This window comes from Artemia franciscana, chromosome 21 (genome assembly GCF_032884065.1).
Source record: "Artemia franciscana chromosome 21, ASM3288406v1, whole genome shotgun sequence".
NCBI lineage: Eukaryota > Metazoa > Arthropoda > Branchiopoda > Anostraca > Artemiidae > Artemia > Artemia franciscana.
The window spans coordinates 24,598,372-24,618,267 of record NC_088883.1 but is presented as its reverse complement, the minus strand read 5'-3'; the positions used below and the strand labels follow the sequence as shown (position 1 = coordinate 24,618,267).

At 33.2% G+C, this 19,896-nt stretch overlaps 1 protein-coding gene and 2 pseudogenes across 1 annotated transcript; 1 reads left to right on the top strand and 2 right to left on the bottom strand.

The window, feature by feature from the left end:
• Window positions 1–8,919: 8,919 nt before the first annotated feature.
• LOC136041115 (5S ribosomal RNA) lies at window positions 8,920–9,038 on the bottom strand (annotated as a pseudogene).
• A 7,328-nt stretch (window positions 9,039–16,366) lies between these two features.
• LOC136040717 (histone 24-like) lies at window positions 16,367–16,906 on the top strand. The gene has a single exon (XM_065725021.1). It carries the CDS (start codon window positions 16,367–16,369, stop codon window positions 16,904–16,906), a length of 540 nt encoding a protein of 179 aa, XP_065581093.1.
• Window positions 16,907–18,999: 2,093 nt separating this feature from the next.
• On the bottom strand, window positions 19,000–19,117 carry LOC136041127 (5S ribosomal RNA; annotated as a pseudogene).
• Between the last annotated feature and the right edge of the window lie 779 nt (window positions 19,118–19,896).

Sequence of the window (19,896 nt, the reverse complement as noted above, 5' to 3'; positions counted from 1 at the left end):
ATAATCAGAACAATTTTTAATTGTTTTTTTGCTAAGATTCTCTTACTAAAAATATAATATAAGACGTTTTTTATATTTTAAGATTGAAAAAGAATTATTATTATTACTATAAATTATTATTATCGTTTAAATGTAATTTAATATTTATTTAAAATGATTGGTTTGCTTTTAATTAAATATTTAAAATCTTTTAAAAGAAAAAATGAAAATTATCATAATGATTGGTTGAAAAATAACATTTTATTAATTAATAATTTGAATTATTATTTATTTACTGCAAACGTACAATATATAATATTAAATTAATTTATGAATATGAATTTAGCAGCATTCATTATAAAAAAATACAAGAGCAAACTCTACTTTATAAAGAAATAACGTATTGAAACTATGAAGATTTTATTTTATTAATAACTAACTAGCTTACGTCTTTAATTATTGATAAATACCAATGAATAATGATGATTACAATAGATCAAAAGAAATGTTTTTGTCAAAAGAAGTGAAAATAGCATTGAATATCCAAAGTTTAATTTTAAAAATAATCAATGAATATTTGGTTAATTCATATGGAAAGAAAATCAGCTTAAGTCATCAAAATAGGAAGTATTTTAAATCTTATAAAAACTAATCAGGATTGGTAATCGTTACCATTCGACACTATTTATTTCTATAGAAGATAGCGATGGATAACTTTTACTTTCATGTGATTAACATGAAGAGATACTTGGTCGAATAGTAGAGGAATATGGTCAAACTGATTTACTATATTATATTTCATTGCATTTCTAGTTTAAATAACTTAGATTTATACAACTCTGATGATTGATCATCAAGAATTCTTGACCAAAATCAAGATATGATCATTTTAAAGAGGTGGTTAAATATGAAATAATTAATATTGAGAATACATAGATCGTAGTAATCAAAATCAACTGCTATTATGTTGAATACGAAACTTATTTTGTGAAAATCAACAGATGTGTTGTGACAATCAACAACCAACAATCAACAGATATGGTGTTTATTCCAATAAAAAGTCATTGGATTTGTTTGGTATCAAGATCTATGATAAACTTGGTTTATTGTGAATAAGTTATGATCATCTCTTGGGATTGTCCATTAAATAAATACGATTAATACTTCACTAATTATGTTGTTTTAGTATTTTATTAACAAACTATTTTTATAATTCATTGAAAAAAATGAATATTTAAATAAACCAGTCAAATAAAATAATATTAAAAAGTTTTATATCTACTAATTACGATAGCAAAGAAATAGAAATATGATAGAATGATAATCTAATTGTTAGTTATGAAACGACTTGCAATTTATTGGAACGCTTCAATTTATAACGTATACATAAAGAAATCAAGGAATGATGTAAAAGAGTTTTGAATCTAATTTAATTAGTATTGTGGGAATGTACTTTTGAATATGCGATGTTAAAGAAAAAGAAACATTGAAATATTAGAACATTTATTTTGATTTAATTATAATTTAGTGTATTTTTTATACAATAAGGATGGTAATCTTATTAGCAAATAGTGGTTAATGAACAACTAAGCTTGGTAGCACATGGTGAATATTATCAAAATATCAAAGATTTATTCATTGATTATATTACTGATTTAAATTAAAGACATTAATATTGAATGTTTGTTAAATGAACTAAAGTTTATGAGCCACTAGTTAATGTCTACCGCAATAATTATACATGTAGTTATTATAGTAAGTAGCAATAACATGCAGAGACTCAAAAGTTGATAATTCAATAAAATAGTACTTTTTAGAAATTTGGTTTCATTAAAAGCAGTGATGAATAATGGAAAATATTGAATAATAGAATGTATCAAGAGAAAACATATGTGCTGCAATGTTATGAATCATAAAGCTACTTGGAATTTGAGTATATTGTACTAAACAAAAGTACATTTATTTTTGGTTAATCCAATAACACAAAGAGTTAAAAATTTATACAGTAAAGAACGTAAATTAATTTATAAGTGGCTAAATAACATTAATTATATTTACACAGGAAAACTCATATCCTAGAAAATTATAGGAAAAATATAAAAATTGGTTAAAATATTTAAGAATTTATACAGTTATTGAATATCATGTTAACATATTATTTCCTATTTATAAAGCTAAATATAATGATGTCTATAAAGTTGATATGCCGATTGAATTTAAATACCTAATAGAATAATAGTTATATATAATACTACGTCTTCCTGGTTTATAATGTTAATGCTAGTGATTAATTTATGAAAGAGGTCACTCATTGAATTTCTGATTTTATTTTCTTACTCAATAGATTAATCAGAATAAATTATATGTAAATTTTTCAAATAAATATTATCATTATTTTTAATGGTTTTTATTTTTATTTATGTAAAATAAATTTATTAATGTAACTAATCAAAATAAAGAAATCATTTTCTATAACAATAAAGAATTCGGAGGAATAATAAATTTTTAATTTGTTTTATTTTGTTAGTAAATTATAAATTTATCTTGTTATAATTTTTATTAAATTTCTTGATTTAGAACTTTAATCTGTTGGCATTCTAGAGTAATTAATAATTGTCATGCCATAAAAATAACAACAATAAAGAAGATAAATAAAATAAAGATCTAGTAATTGATGATGATCTTGTATAACAATGTTATTTTTATACTATTACATTTTCCTATTGATTCATCCAATAATTAATTTGATATAGTGATCATATATAGATCATAAAAAAGGATGATTAATGTTTTATAAGGGCAAAAAAGTATATCTAAAATAAACAAAGATGTATTAAACTAATGCTTAAACTTTCAACCTTATTTTTTTATTCGTAAAAGCTAATTAAAGATAAAAGATTCATATTCTTGCTATTTAGGTATTTTAAGATTATTGCAATAAATATTTCTTATAATTCTGTTATAGAATTATTCATCAGATAATATTTCAGATTTCATTTCGGATCTTGTTCTAAATGATTTAAAACAACATAAATGCTATCTAAGAGTCTGATTAAATTATTAAATTTCTTAGAAGGCTTTTAATTGATGATAACTTCTTTTAATTTTTTACTTTAAAAAAAGAAATGTTCTTGTTTTGGAAGATTTATTCATTCTTAAACCACATATTCCTTCAATGTATGATTGAATTCTTATGTTTTGCTTAACACATTAAATAAATAATGTATGATATCTCTACAATTTACTAAGAGTTTTGTGATAATTTAACTGAAAATCTCTGTTTAGTTCTTTTAAAAAAATCTTGTTAAGAATATTTTTTAATGGTTAAAAGTGTTTTATTCATCTTTGAATGACATAATTTAAAAAATACATCGATTAATAGATAATATTGAAAAATTATTATTCTTATTGTAATATTAAGAGTAAACGTGGATTTTTAAGATTATATAAGATATAAAGATTGATATTTTAAAGAAGGTAAATATGCACTAGAATTTGCACAACATAAGCACATTTATATGCTTTTAATCATCTTGTTAAAACAAAGATTTTTATTTAAATTGCTTAAGAATATCTTGCAGAAAAGAAGGTTTTATTATAAATAATCTAGCCTAGAAATGTAAGTTTATAAATGTAAGTTTGCAGATCTCGAAGCTGGTGAGCTTTGTACATTCCCCTGAGGCGGGAGAGTTGTAGATGACATCGATCCCGCTGGCTCGCGACTATCGGGTAGATCCATCCTTTGGTGGTTTCCCGAAACAGGGTCAGAGCGTGGGACAGTATCTTTCGCATTTCTACGGTATATGTCCCCAGCTTCTGTTTCGACGTGGTATGATCTGGGGGCATCAGCTGCTGACAGGACTCTTCCTGGTTCCCATTCTTTTCCTGGAACCACCTTGATCCAGACAGGTTGCCGAGGTTGTAGGCTGCACGTATCTTCTGTTCCACGATCGAAATCCTTTTTTTGCAGGTTTTGATGGTAGTATCTAGCTTCCTTAAACTGTACTGATGCTACAAGTTTTGGTTTGTACAGCTTAGGGTGAGCTGGCAGCATGGACCTCAACGGTCTGCTCATAATTAGTTGAGCAGGGGATGCCAGGTTATCAACTGGTGTGTTCCAATATTCAAGGAATGCAAGGTATGGCTCAGTTCCCCTCTGGTAGGATTTTTCAATACTCCGTTTCGCTGTTTTCACAGTTTTTTCTGCTAAACCGTTAGATTGCGGATGGTGGGGGCTGGAAGTGATGTGTTTGATGCCCCACTCTTTTGCAAATGTACTGAGCTCGGCTGAAGAAAACTGTGGGCCATTGTCGGTCATTACCATTCTGCGAATGTCAAAACGTGCGAAATGTGGCTTCATCTTTTGGGTGACTGCTTTGGAGGTCATGCTGGTGAGTTTATCCACTTCAAAATAGCGGCTATAGTAATTGACTATGATCAGATGTTCCTCCCCCTGAATGAGAAAATGTCAGCTCCGATACGTTCCTAGGGGTATTCAGGTAGCTCCATGTTGATCAGAGGGTGCTTCTGAGGTTGCATTTGTAAGCGGCCACAAGTGATAAATTGGTTGATCATTTCTTCGATGTTTTTGTTGATACCAGGCCAGTAGACGATTGATCTTTCCCGTTGTTTCGTTTCCTCCATTCCCATGTGTGAGCGGTGTAGTTGTTGCAGGATCTCTCTGCGCATTGTCGCCGGGATGACGATTTTGTCTCCTTTCAGAACAACACCATTGGCTATCGATAGCTCATGACGGGTGTTCCAGTATTTCTGAATTTTCTCAGAGCAGCTGGACCTAGTTTCTGGCCATCCTGTGATAACGGTGCTGGTTAGAGAGGATAGATCGGGGTCGGATTCAGTTGATGACTTAATGCACAACAGTCGACTGTAACTCATCGGTACGTTCGTGAATAGGGTGTGAACAAAAACTTTTGTCTCTTTTTCGAATTCTGCGTCCGTCTCAGGGAGTGGGAGGCGTGAAAGAGCATCGGCCACAGGTATGCTTGTTCCGGGCACGTGTTCAACTGACATGTTGTAAGGATGAATTTGTAGCATCAGACGTTGCAGTCATGGAGGCGCAACTGAAATGCCTCGAGATAGGATGGATTTGAGTGGTTTGTGATCGGAGAGAACCTTGACTGGCCGTCCATACACACATTGGTGGAAATGCTTGCATGCGAAGGCAATGGCCAGTGCTTCTTTTTCAATCTGTGAGTATTTTTGCTCGGCTGATGAAAGTGATCTTGATGCAAAGGCAGAGATTCCACCGTCCCACGTTAATGTAGCTCCAAGGCCATGCTGCGACGCGTCAACTTTCAGTACGACATCCTCAGAAGTCAGGTTGAAGTATTTTAGATTTTCGCAAACGCTGTTCTTGACATTGGCGAACGCTTTGTCGTGCTCTGAGGTCCACTGGAAACTGCCGTCAGTTCTGTGCTCTTTTAAAAGAGTTCTGAGTGGGTGGTTCAATGTTGACAGATTCGGGATATATTTGCCAAGGTAGTTGACCATACCCAGCAGCGATTGTAACTCTTCAGGTCCCTTAGGCTTGGGCATTTGGCTAATGGCAAGACTTTTATTTGGGTCTGGTTTGATACCTTCCGAGGTCAATATGTGCCCAAAGTATGGAATTTCTGTCTTGCCAAAGATGCATTTTTCTCTGTTGAAACGAACACCTTTTTCACGCGCGACTTGTAAAGTTTTCTCCAGGTTGCTGCCGTGCTCCTCGTCTATTGCTCTATGGACAACAATGTCGTCGATAAGGAGGCCCAGACCTGCCGTCTTGATAAGCTCAGCAAATATTTCTTCCATCTTTCTTTGGAAATCGTCCTGGGCGTAATTCAGACCAAAGGGATATTGCCGGAAGCGAAACCTTCCAAATGCTTTGTTAAAGGAAGTTAGATTAGCTGACACGTCGTCGAGTTCCATGCTCCAACAGCCATGGCGTGCATCAAGCTTAGAGAATTTCTTGGAATTGGCGCATTTTATGGCAACATCGTCGAATGTTCTTATCGGGTGGTGCGGTCTCTTGATGCATTTATTCAGGTTTCTAGGGTCCAGGCACAAACGGAGACTTCCGTCGGGCTTCTCAACAATGACTATTGAATTAACCCATTCTGTAGGTTTTGATACTTTCTCGATAATGACAAGGGTTTCGAGACGGCTAAGCTCTGCTTTGAATCGATCCTGCATGGATATAGGGATCCTTTTTGGTGGCTGTACTGTAGGCTGACAACTCTCCTTCAAGTAAATGTGGCATTTACCTTCTAGTTTTCCAATCCCTTGGAAGACGTCCTCGTACTCAGAAAGGATTCTGTTGACAGTTTGATCTGGCTTCTTGGTAACCTCATTCAAAAATTTGATCAGGCCTAGCGAGACGCTTGAGTTCTTGAACAAGAGAGGTCGTTTAGAGGTACTAAAGATGTAGAATTTGTGGACCTCTGGATCTTGGTTGTCTTTTTTTGGAGTTTGAGGTTGCAGGTTCCTAGTACTTTGAGTTTGCCATCACAATAGGAAGTAAGTATATCAGAGGTGTTAAGCATAGATGGCTGTGGGTTTAGCATGCTTTAGATTTGTGACGGTAGCACGTTGACTTCGGTGCTAGTGTCGATTGTGAAGTTCACACGAGTGTTTTCTTCAACTAGTCTGATGGTAGCAATCGTGCTGCTCTCAGCAGCACTGTCTATGGAGTCTATGAAAAATTCTGAGGTTGCTGCACAGTCTTCAACAACCATTAGGTGATCATGCTGGATATTATGGACTGATTTGCTCCTACATGCACGGGCGAAGTGGTTTAATCTACCACATTTCGAACCTTTTTTTTCCTTTTGCATGGCATCTGTGTTCATTACTGTATGGACCACCACAGATATGGCAATCTTTGTTTGCTCTGCTATCAGTTACTCTCCTACCAACTACATCAACTTCCTGTTTTATAGTCTGCTTTGCTTCATCATGCATGGTTTGTATTTGTGCTTGGGTTTTCTGGAATGTTCTGCATACCAGGACAGCTCTGTCCAAAGTTAGGCTCCCACCTTCAGCAAGAAGTCTTTCTCTGAGCCTATCATTCTTCAGCCCAAAACTTAGTTGATCTCTCACCATCTCATCTTGCTGGCTGTAGCTGCAATTCTGTGCAACTAGCTTGACATCAGTAATGTATTGTTCAATGGTTTCAAATTCTTTCTGGTTCCGCTTGTGGAACTTGAAGCGTTCGAAGATGGGATTGGAAGAGGGCTCAACATGGTTTTTGAACAGTCTTAGGTACTCAGTTGGATTGTTTTCACTGGCATGCGGAACAACAAAGGTACTAAAAATGTCTCTGCCCTTCTCTCCTACCCATATGAGGAGGTAGGAGCACTTCACTGTATTAGATTTTCCATTCAAGGGGCCACTGAACATTAACTCCACATGCTTGGAGAACCTTGTCCAGACATCTTTCAAGTTAGGCTGGTTCCAGTCGATGAATGGAGAGGGTGCAGATGGGTCCATTGTTCTGACACCATGAACAATTCTTCTATTTAATATTTAATTGGAAACCCAAGCACCTATAAAATAAAGCAATAAGCAAAAGCAAGCAATAAATAAGCACTATGCAATAACCACAGGCAGCAAGCGGGTTGGGTATTTGGCTGGGTCCCAACATTGCATTATTTAAATTGAAATTTGAATCTTAGTGGATTAACGTATTTTTGAAATAACAAAAATCATTAGAAAATAAAATAAGAATAAACACTATTTAAACTATGTTTTTCAAACATGATTTTAATTATTGATGATAGCACTATATTTGAAAAATCCGAATGAAATCTCATCAAAAAAATATCACATAATACCTTATAAGTAAAATATAGATTACATGTGTTTATGATACTGATAATAATTGTCTTTATAATATTATTTAAGAAAGTAATAATCTTATTACATATTGATTATTATATATTGTTTTATTTTACTAATTAATTCCAATGTTAATTATTACAATCTGTTTTTAAGTTGATTTTTTTCTATATGTAAACAATATATCTATTACGTAACAAAGCTCTATCCACCAGTGCAATCACAACCCCTCGTTTCACTGAAATAGGGTGGCAAGAGTAAAAGTTCAAATACCTATCACTGTGGGTAGGCTTTCTATAAACTGAAAAAAGTAAATGGAAGTTACTTTTGATCAATAAGATATCCAGAAAAGGTAATTTATCACTTTCTTCAAACTCCACTGTAAATTTTACGTATTTGTAAAAACTATTTAAATGTTTATGGAAAAGGTCTAGAGACTCTAAACTGTGTTTCCAAATGCAGACCACATCAACCATGAATCTGCCCCAGAAACAAGGAGACTGTGTATGGCGGAACTGTGTAAAACTGTGTATGGCGGAGGTTTCAATAGATTCCATGAAGAGAATTGCCAACAAAGGGGAGAGAAATGCCCCCAAAGCCAAACCAAACACCTGTTTATAAAATTCACCTCTAAAACCAAAATAAAGAGAATGTTCATTTGCAAGAATAACCAATTTCATAATGACTTCAATCTCCAAACTCGCCATTAAAATATCTTGGGGGCTTATAATGTCACTTTGGTTACAATTTTTGACTTTATTTATTGGCTTAGATAAATGTGAGTCAAGTGTTGGCATTTATTTATTACCAATAGATGGAAATCAAGGGGATGTCCAACTTAGTCTCTTCTGTTTTTCTTTTTTCTAATAAAGATGTAATCAGCTTGGCGCTATTAGAATAAGGAAACGAGTTTGTTACCAAGAATATTATTTTACTTTAAAAAATAAATCATATATATATATATATATATATATATATATATATATATATATATATATATATATATATATATATATATATATATATATATATATATATATATATATATATATATATATATATATATATATATATATATATATATATATATATATATATATAAGATGCCAACAGCACCCGGTGTTCCCAGGCTGTCACCCATCCAAGTACTGACCGGGCCCGACGTTGCGTGATTTCCAAGATCTGACGAGGCTAGGTACTTTTAACGTGGTATGGCCGTTGGCTGAGAAATTTTGTAACAAAATGATTGTTGGTCTACAAACTGGAAAAGAAATAAAATGCCTAGTTCAAAACAACAGTGGACTCATACTCATTTCTGATTTCCAAGAGGATTGCGTGTCATTCAGTATATTTCATTGGGGGCAAAGCTGATTGAACAGTGTATTTATGTCCAAATCGTCTTCATATTTTTTCGGGCTAAACTCCATTGGCCAGTTCAAATACCTTTGACTTTCACTAGCATCTACACCACAATTCTGCTTGTTCCTTCAATAGCGCCGCATAAATAGCTGATTTAAATCAAAGACTTACTTTAAAATTAGTCTTTAATCTGTCCATGTCCAAATCCTCTCAATATATTGTCAGGCATAACTCCATTGTACAGTTCAAATTACCCTGGTCTTTCAATCACATCTATAGCAAAAGTCTACTTGTTGCTTCAATAGCACCGCCTAAGCAATTGTCTTAGGTCAAAAACTAAATTTAAAGTTAGTTTTAGATTGGTCTATGTTCAAAGTCACTTCAAGTGTTTTCGGCCTCAACATCATTGTACAGTTCAACTATTTTTGTCTTTCAGCACCATCAATAACAGCAATGTACTTGCTCCTTCAAGAGCGCAGCGAACAGAACTGACTTTAATCAACGACTTCTAACGTATTCTGTCTTCTATATTCTAACGTATATTCAGGAAACCGCTCTACCTGGGCGAACAGTTTCTGCTCAGAAGCCTAGCGAGTCATTTCTAGGTAATCTCTGGTGCTTCTGTTTTGTTTTTGTAAAGATTGCGATTCATATCATGTATTGTTAAATAAGAAATAAATACCAACAACAACAGTCAGTTTTAGAGTCTAAACTTTTTGTATTGTATATTCTAACGTATAATCAGGGATCCGCTCTACCTGGGTGAATAATTTCTGCTCAGAGGCCTAGCGAGTCATTTCTAGGTAATCTGTGGTTCTTCTTTTTTGTTTTTTGCAAAGATTGCAATTCATGTGTTGTATTGTTATATAAGAAAAAAAATACCAACAAAAACAGTCATTTTTAGAGTCTAAACTTTTTGTATCGTAAATTCTAACGTATATTCAGGGAATCACTCTACCTGGGCGAACAATTTATTCTCAGAGGCCTAGCGAGTCATTTCTAGGTGCTCTGTGGTTCTTCTTTTTTGTGTTTGCAGAGATTGCGATTCCTATGTTGTATTGTTAAATAAGAAAAAAATACCAACAACAACAGTAATTTTTAGAGTCTAAACTTTTTGTGTCGTATATTCTAAGGTATATTAAGGTAACTGCTCTACTTAGGCGAACAATTTCTGCTCAGAGGCCTAGCGAGTCATTTCTAGGTAATCTGTGGTTCTTCTTTTTTGTTTTTGCAAAGATTGCGATTCAATTGTTTTATGGTTAAATAAGAAAACAATACCAACAACAACAGTCATTCTTAGAGTCTAAACTTTTTGTACTAAACCTTTTCTTTTTTGTCGAAGATTTGAAAAAAAGAAATTAAGCAAAACTATTTATATTTGTGTTGTTTTACTGTAAAATAGTACTAGTATTTATAAGTCTAGTTGGAATGACACCTCAACTCTCACAATTTAAACTTTGTTATTTTGATTGATATAATCTTATTAGTTATGATTCATCAGCCTCGCTAAGACTAGTCGGGAATGGTACCTCCACTCCCACAATTTGAAGGCACCACTCTACCCATTCGGCTGTGGCGATATATTTGTATATTTATCAATATGAACACTTTAATATCAAGCTTGATCCTATCGAGCCAGCCGTCAAATCTAGTCTTTAATATGGGTTGTATTTTTATTAGACAGCAATAGCGCTAGAATACAAAAGTAAATATTATGCAACGTATTTTTGGGCTCAAACAACAGCTGAATTATACTTGAAAGGGAAAAGTAGAGAGTCAAAATTAGAAATTTGTAGCATTATCACCTTCTGAACAGAAGGTTTCGAGCATTTGCTTTGATAGCCCTAAAAAAGGGCTGTTTGATACTACAGGATAACTTATTGCACACTTTACTTTTTAGCTGGTTTCTTAGCTACTGACTTTTTAGATGTCACTTTCTTGGCGGGAGCTTTCTTTACTGACGGCCCCTTCTTGGGTGTCGATTGTTTTGCTTCTACTGCTTTTTTGGCAGCAGTGGGTTTCTGGAAAACCTTTAAAGGTTTTTTGCTACCAGCCATTGGCTTGGTAGTCTTTTTGGCTGAAGTTGACTTTTTAACTGCAGTAGGTTTGGCTGTTTTCTTGACTAAGGTTTTCTTAGCTCTGGGCTTGGCAGGCTTTACCGCCTTGGAATTTTCGACCTTTACAGGCTTTGCAAGCTTGAAAGAACCAGTTACGCAAGTACCTTTGGGATTTATAACAATTCTATTTGCAAGGCAACGCTTCAAAGCTTACTTAGGATGCATATTCACAACTTCGGCATCATTGCCAACCTGGAAATTGCCCATTATGTATTTGAGAATGGCCTGAAGGCTAGGTCCCCCACGTTCTTTCAGGTCAGCAATGGATTTGGTGATCATTTTCGTGTAGTTTGGATGGTTTCCTGGTGCCTTGATCTTTTTATCCCCTTTAGGTTTTGCAGCCTTAGCTGGTTTTGGAGCCTCTGCTTTCTTTTCCTTGTTGGCTGGTGAAGCCATGCTCTGGGATTTTACAGATGCTGGTGCCACTTCAGCTTCAATTTCAGACGTTTTCAACTCTTGTCTACTTTTCTCTGTTACTAGTGCGGCTGAATACTGAATACATACTTATTTTCAAAGTTGGAACCCACCGTACCCGGGTTAACATTTCTCTGTGTGCGCGAGCTAAGGAATTTTGGCCGTGCTTGTGTTTTATTTGAAAAGGCTTTATTTGAATTTTTGATTTGGAGGTAAGCTTTTGAGGAACGAAACCTAAACTAAAGGATAGAAAGGTCATTTTTCTATAGTTAGACCTTTTTTCATTGCTTCATCCATGGTAATTTGCCAGCAAAAGGGCAGAGAATAGTGAAAATCCGTCAAAACTATAGTTGAATGTCAATAAACATATTTTTGCTAGGAACTTAGATCCACGATTTCCAATTTTGTTTTTTATTAGTGAAATCCAGTACATGTGCTTTCAGACAATGTAACATACATGCATGTGTGTTTGCAGAATCGCACTGAAATTAATTCCGAGACTCCAACTAAAAACACAGAAGATAAAGAAATAAGAAACTACACCTAAATTTGAGGCTGAAAGTGTCAAACTCGTATTCCAATGAAAATGAATTTCATTTTATTCTAGTATTATATTTAATAAGACAAGAATTACGTGTTAAGGTTTCGAGATGCCGAGGGAGGGGAGGGAGTGGAAATGAATTGTTTTTATTTGTTTTAATCACAGCCTATATAAAATTTCAATATCCATACAACTTAAAACTAAACTATTTGTAACCTGAGGAGTGTCCCTTGATGGAGTATATTTTTGAGATTGTTTAATATCAAACGATAGAAATCACAAATTAGCCTAATCGTAAAAAAAAGTATTTGACACATTTACAATCATTATATTTATTTGAATAAGTAAGTAAAGAATGTCTGCTTTTTAGATTTTGGTATTGAAGTCCGTATTAGTGGTATTACAGGGAGGATATGAGGAGGATAAGGAGGCTTTTAAAAACAAGCATCTCTGAATGTCTTTTCTTTTTTTCCCTTTTTTTATCAGAACCCCTTTAGCACGACAGCTTTAGACCAAAGATGAGTCAAAAAACTCGGATGCATTTTTTTTCGAAACAAAGGCTTTTATTACTTATAGTCTTGTATTTCCAAGGGCCCAAAATATTGAAAATTTGAGGCTTGTATGCCAAATTTGCATTCTAATAAAAATACATTTTACTTTATTTTAGAATTATATTTTGAAAAGAGAAAAATTGTGGTATAATATTTTGGAAATGCAGGGGGGTTGGACGCAAAGTTGAAGAAAACTACATTTTATTTGTTTCGATCCCAGGACCTCTGAAAGTTTAATATTCGTTCTACACAAAAAAGGAATTGCTCTAAACTAGAAAAATATTCCTTTCTACAGTGTATTTTTGAGTTTTGCTTAAAAACAAACATTAGAAATAATAATTAAAATAAAAAAAACGCAAAAGGTTAAAACACAAATGGCAAAATTGTTTTTCCAAAGTTAAAAACGCATAACGAATTTTTGCTATATAATCACAAATAAACCCACTTTTACTTGTTTCGATCTCAGGCTATCTGTAAGTTTTAATATACGTACCACTGATAAAGGAATTGTGTTAAACAGGAAAAATGTCCCTTTCCACAGTATATTTTCATGTTTTGCTTAAAAAAATTAACATAATAAATTATATATAAATAAATTTAAAAAAAACGGCAACAAATTGTTACGATATAATCACAAATAAACTCAATTTTATAGGTTTATGGCATCTTGATTTTGAAAAGACCAAAAGTAGCGTTGGAACAAACTAATATGCTCAATGCTTAGCATTGAAATGCACAAAAGAAAAGCATTGAAATGAATACCAGCTAAAAGTCAATTTGCTGTTATTTCCCGACCTCTAAATTAAAGACAGTCGTATGCCTTTTGTTGTAGTTTGAAACTCATGATTCTGGGCTTCTTTCTCAGAATCAGTTTACAAGGAAATTCATTTGCTAGCTAAAATTTTGCCAGTTTTTCATACTTGTTTATTAACTGAAAATAAATAATGAAATACTATTGTCCAAATTGTAAGGTTTAGCGACAATTTAGCAATGAGTAGGAACCCATTTTCCTCCGTTCCTATTGTCTTTCTCTTGGCATGTTCTGTGTAGGTGACAGCATCACAAATAACAGTTTCGAGAAAAACTTTAAGAACACCTTTGGTTTCCTCGTAAATTAGGCCAGATATACGTTTTACACCACCGCGGCGAGCCAGTTTTCTCATAGATCGCTTTGTTATACCCTGAATATTGTCACGAAGAACTTTGCGGGTACACTGTTCAAAATTCAAGAATTTTATTTCAACTTCTCTACAACACACACAATATAATAAGGGTCAAGCCGAAGACACAAGTTCGATTGACAAAAACTGTGTAGTTACATAAACTACATTTGAAATTTGAAATCGTGCAAATTCTGGCGTCAAACTGGATTGACGGTAAAAAATAATTCAGATTTTATCATTATAGGTAAATTCCTACAAATGAGATAAGATGTTACAAACAAATAAGGATAATCCTTGTATGTAATGTTTAAAATAAAAAAATAGCGACGAAGACCACACTGCCTTTCCGTAACAAACAAACACAAAGTAAAAGAAATAGGGAAATGTTTTTGAAGACAGTGGAAACTAATTAAGTGAATTTGATTATTAATTAAGTGATTGTTAGAAGTTGAAATTGAAAATCGAAAATAAACTACCGTTTTTAGATTTGCTAATTATTCGTGATACTGATGAACTGGATTTTACTATCTATCAAAATCCAAAACATAACAATAGATACGACAATTACCGTTTAATGATACCGTTATAACAGTTGCCGTTTTTTTAATTTATTTATTTATGATTTATAATGTTAATTTTTTAAGTAAAACTTGAAAATATACTTTAGAAAGGGACATTTTTCCCGTTTAAAACAATTCCTTTATCAGTGGAACCTATATTAAAACTTACAGATAGCCTGAGATTGTAACAAATAAAACTGGGTTTAGTTGTGATTATATAGCAACAATTCGTTATGCATTTTCCGCTTTCGCAAACAAATTTTGCCATTTGTGTTTTAACCTTTTGCGTTTTTTTTATTTTCTTTATGATTTCTAATGTTTGTTTTTAAGCAAAACTCGAAAATACACTGTAGAAAGGAACATTTTTCTAGTTTACAGCAATTCCTTTTTTGTGTAGAACGAATATTAAACTTTCAGAGGTCCTGGGATCGAAACAAATAAAATGTAGTTTTCTTCAACTTTACTTCCAACCCCCCTGCATTTCCAAAATATTATACCACCATTTTTATCTTTTCAAATGTAATTCTAAAATAAAGTAAAATTTATTTTTATTAGAATGCAAATTTGACATACAAGCCTCAAGGTTTCAATATTTTGGGCCCTTGGAAATACAAGACTATAAGTAATAAAAGCCTTTGTTTCGAAAAAAAATGCATCCGAGTTTTTTTGACTCATCTTATGTTGAAAACTGTCGTGCTAAAGGGGTTCTGATAAACAAAGAAAAAAAAAGAAAAGAAATTCAGAGATGCTTGTTTTTGAAAGACTCCTTATCCTCCTCATATCCTCCCTGTACTACCACTAATAGAGACTTACCAAAATCTTTCAATACCAAAATCTAAAAGGCAGATTTTCCTTACTTACTTATTCATATAAATATAATGATTGTAAATGCGTCAGATACTTTTTTTACAATTAGGCTAATTTGTGATTTCTATTGTTTGATATTAAACAAACTCAAAAATAAACTATAGCAAGGGAAACTCCTCAGGCTAAAAATAGTTTAGTTTTAAGTGGTATGTATATTAAAATTTTATATAGGCTGTGATTAAAACAAATAAAAACAATTCATTTCCACTCCCTCCCCTCCCTCAGCATCTCGAAACCTTACAACGTAATTCTTGTCTTCTTAAATATAATACTAGAATAAAATAAAATTCAGTTTCATTGGAATAAGAGTTTGACACTTTCAGCCTCAAATTTAGGTGTCATTTCCTATTGCTTTATCTTCTGTGTTTTTAATTGGAGTCTCGGAATTAATTCCATTGCGGTTTTGCAAACACACATGCATGTATGTTACATTGTCTGAAAGCACATGTACTGGATTTCACTAGTAAAAAACAGAAGTGGATATCGTGGATCTAAATTCCTAGCAAAAATGTGTTTATTGATATTGAACACTAGTTTTGACGGATTTCCACTATTCTCTGCCACTTTGCTGGCAAATTACCATGGATGACGCAATGAAAAAATGTCTAGCTATAGAAAAATGACCTGTCTATCCTTTAGTTTAGGTTTCGTTCCTCAAAAACCTTACCTCCCAATCAAAAATTCAAATAAAGCCTTTTCAAACAACCACAAGCACGGCCGAAATTCCTTAGCTCGCGCACACAGAGAAATGTTAACCCGGGTACGGCGGTTTCCAACTTTGAAAATAAGGATTTATTCAGTATTTAGTCGCACTAGTGACAGAAAAAAGTAGACAAGAGTTGAAAACATCTGAAATTGAAGGTGAAGTGGCACCAGCATCTGTAGAATCGCAGAGCATGGCTTCACCAGCCAAGAAAGAAAAGAAAGCAAAGGCTCCAAAACCTTTAAGGCTGCAAAACCTAAAGGGAATAAAAAGGTCATGGCACCAGGAAACCACCCAAAATACACAGAAATAATCACCAAATCCATTGCTGACCTGAAAGAACGTGGGGGACCTAGCCGTCAGGCCATTCTCAAATACATAATGGGCAATTTCCAGGTTGGCACTGATACCAAAGTTGTGAATGTGCATCTTAAGCAAGCTTTGAGGCGTTGCCTTGCAAATAGAATTGTTATAAATCCCAAAGGTACTGGCGTAAGTGGTTCTTTCAAGCTTGCAAAGCCTGTCAAGGCCGAAAATTCCAAGGCTGTAAAGCCTTCCAAGGCCACATCTAAGAAGACCTTAGTCAAGAAAACGGCCAAACCTACTGCAGTTAAAAAGTCAACTTCAGCCATAAAGGCTACCAAGCCAATGGCTGGTAGCAAAAAACCTATAAAGGTTTTCAAGAAATCCACTGTTGCCAAAAAAGCAGTAGCAGCAAAGAAATCGACACCCAGGAAGGGGCCGTCAGTCAAGAAAGCTCCCGCCAAGAAAGTGGCATCTAAAAAGTCAGTAGCTAAGAAACCAGCTAAAAAGTAATGTGTTCAATAAGTTATCCTGCAGTATCAAACAGTCCTTTTCAGGGCTATCAAAGCAAATGCTCGAAACTTTCTGTTCAGAAAGTTATAATGCTATAAATTTCCAATTTTGACTCTCTACTTTTCCCTGTCAAGTATAATTCAGCTGTTGTTTGAGCCCAAAAATACGTTGTTTAATATTTACTTTTGCATTCTAGCGCTATTGCTGTCTAAAAAAAAAAAAACAAAAAAAAAAAAACAACAATCCCATATTAAAGACTAGATTTGACGGCTGGCTGGTAAGGTTCAAGCTTGACGTTAAAGTGATCAGATTGATAAATATACAAATATATCGCCATAGCCGAATGGGTAGAGCGGCGCCTTCAAATTGCGGGAGCAGAGGTACATTTCCCAACTAGTCTGAGCGAGGCTGATGAATCATAACTAATAAGATTATATCAATCAAAATTAATAACATATTAAAAATAACAAAGTGTAAATCGTGAGAGTTGAGGCGTCATTCCAACTAGAATTATAAATAATAGTACTATTTTACAGTAAAACAACACAAATATAAATATCTTCACTTAATTTCTTTTTTTCAAATCTTCGACAAAAAAGGATAATGGAAAAACTTGGACAACTTGATTTAATTGCCGGAATGGGCAACTAAAATAACTTGGGGGCTTATAATGTCACTATGGTTACAATTTTTGACTTTATTTATTGGCTTATATAAATGCGAGCCGAGTGGCATTGATTTATTACCGATAGATGGAAATCAAGGAGATGTCCAACTTAGTCTCTTCTGTTTTCTTTTTTCTTATAAAAGATGTAATCAGCTTGGCGCTATTAGAATAAGGAAACGAGTTTGTTACCAAGAATATTATTACCAAGAATATTATTAATTAATATATATATATATATATATATATATATATATATATATATATATATATATATATATATATATATATATATATATATATATATATATATATATATATATATATATATATATATATATATATATATATATATTGAATTTATATATATTGATATCAAATTGATATCAAAATTGATATCAAGAGGTTTTTCTGCAAATAAATTAACTTGGCAATTTAAAAAATTTAGTTTTCATTATAACGAACTTTTAAATAAATATCAAAAGAATTATCTAGAAATACTTAAAGAAATTTTTAACTAATTTCGGAGGCTCGAGAAATGTTGTCACAGCGCCACTTATTTTGAATTGTGTTTCTAATTGAGCGGATTTTCTAAAAAATTAGCCACATGGTAAAGATGAATTCTATAATTGTTTAGTTCATTCAGGTTTTTGCAATGTGTTAATATTTGTGATTTGGTAAAATCTATAATATTTAGTTTACCTATTGTTGCTACAGGGAGGGATATATTAACAGGATAAGCTTGTTTTGGTTTTACTTGGTTGTTTTACATTTGCTTTTTTTTCTCATAGGCATGTATTTTAGGGGTGATACCTGACGCGGGGATGCCATGGATATTCTGTGGTAGCCACAACACTGTGCTGGGTAGAGAATTTAGAGTGGCGAAACCCTATATAGGCCAGTGTATTCTCCTGATGAGCCTTTATGTTGGGTATTGCCTCTGAATTATTTGTCTATATTATTTTTTCTATTGTTTGGTAAATGACGACTTATACTTATTGACGACATGACTGCCTGTCCATGGATTATTCTTTATGGTTGATTGTGTGTGGCTATGCTGTTTGACCTATGTGATTGTATGGATGAGTAGGGTTAAGGCCTCATTCAAGTGCTGGTCCTTTTCTCCTTCTGTGTCTTTTTTTTTTTTTTTTTTTTTTTTTTTTTTTTTTTTTTGTGTTTGTGCTGTAGCATTGGTGATTTCTCTTTTCATGATATATATATATATATATATATATATATATATATATATATATATATATATATATATATATATATATATATATATATATATAAGTTTACTTTGAAGTAAAAAAGAATAATATTTTACTTAAAAAAAATCATTATCATATATATAATATATATATATATATATATATATATATATATATATATATATATATATATATATATATATATATATATATAAAGATGCCAACAGTACCCGGTGTTCCTAGGCGGTCACCCATCCATGTACTGACCGGCCCGACGTAGTCTGATTTCCAGCATCTGACGAGACTGGGTACTTTCAACGTGGTATGGCCGTTGACTGAGAAATTTTGTAAAAAATGATTGTTGATCTACAAACTGAAAAGAAATAAAATGCCTAGTTTTAGAGTCATGAACCAAGGGTTTTAGAAGACAAATATTTAATAAGAATCCAAATTTGTTTATTAATTCTTTTTCTTAAAACAAACCTTTATTCCTTCGGTAAGAAATGACAAGCCCCCCAAAATGTTTCTACCTTTAAGATAACTACCCTATGGCCTCCTAGGCTAGTTTAGACCAGTCGAATTAGAGGGTCTTTGAAACCTTATTAATTGTAACAAAATAGTTTAGCCTCAAATATATATTTAGATTTTGTTGGGGTATAATTTAAGGATTTTTAAGGAAAATATCTCCCAAGGCTCCGGTAAATTCGTGTTCTTAGTTACTAGATAAATGTGAAAGTTTTCCTTTTCACTAAGAGCATCCTTAATTTCATAGCTTTTTCCATTCCAGGAGTGGTTAGCTGCTATAGAGTGATTCAATGAATTTGTAGCCCTGAAAAGGGCTGTTGGTTAATTTAGGGTAGGTCTTGGAACTAAAATTAGGTTCATTTAGGCCTTTGCCAGTTTTACAGTCATCTTTGGTAGAAGGACTGCTTGAATATTGGGCAATGGTCACCCCCGACTGTAGCTTAAGCAGTTCTTCATCGTTTCTAATGGCTAGCTTTAGGTGACGAGGAATGATACGAGTTTTTTGTTATCTCGTGCAGCATTACCAGCAAGCTCATCAATACTCCATGACCGCTGCAAGGTAATCGGGTGCCCCTGGACCAACTCGCTCT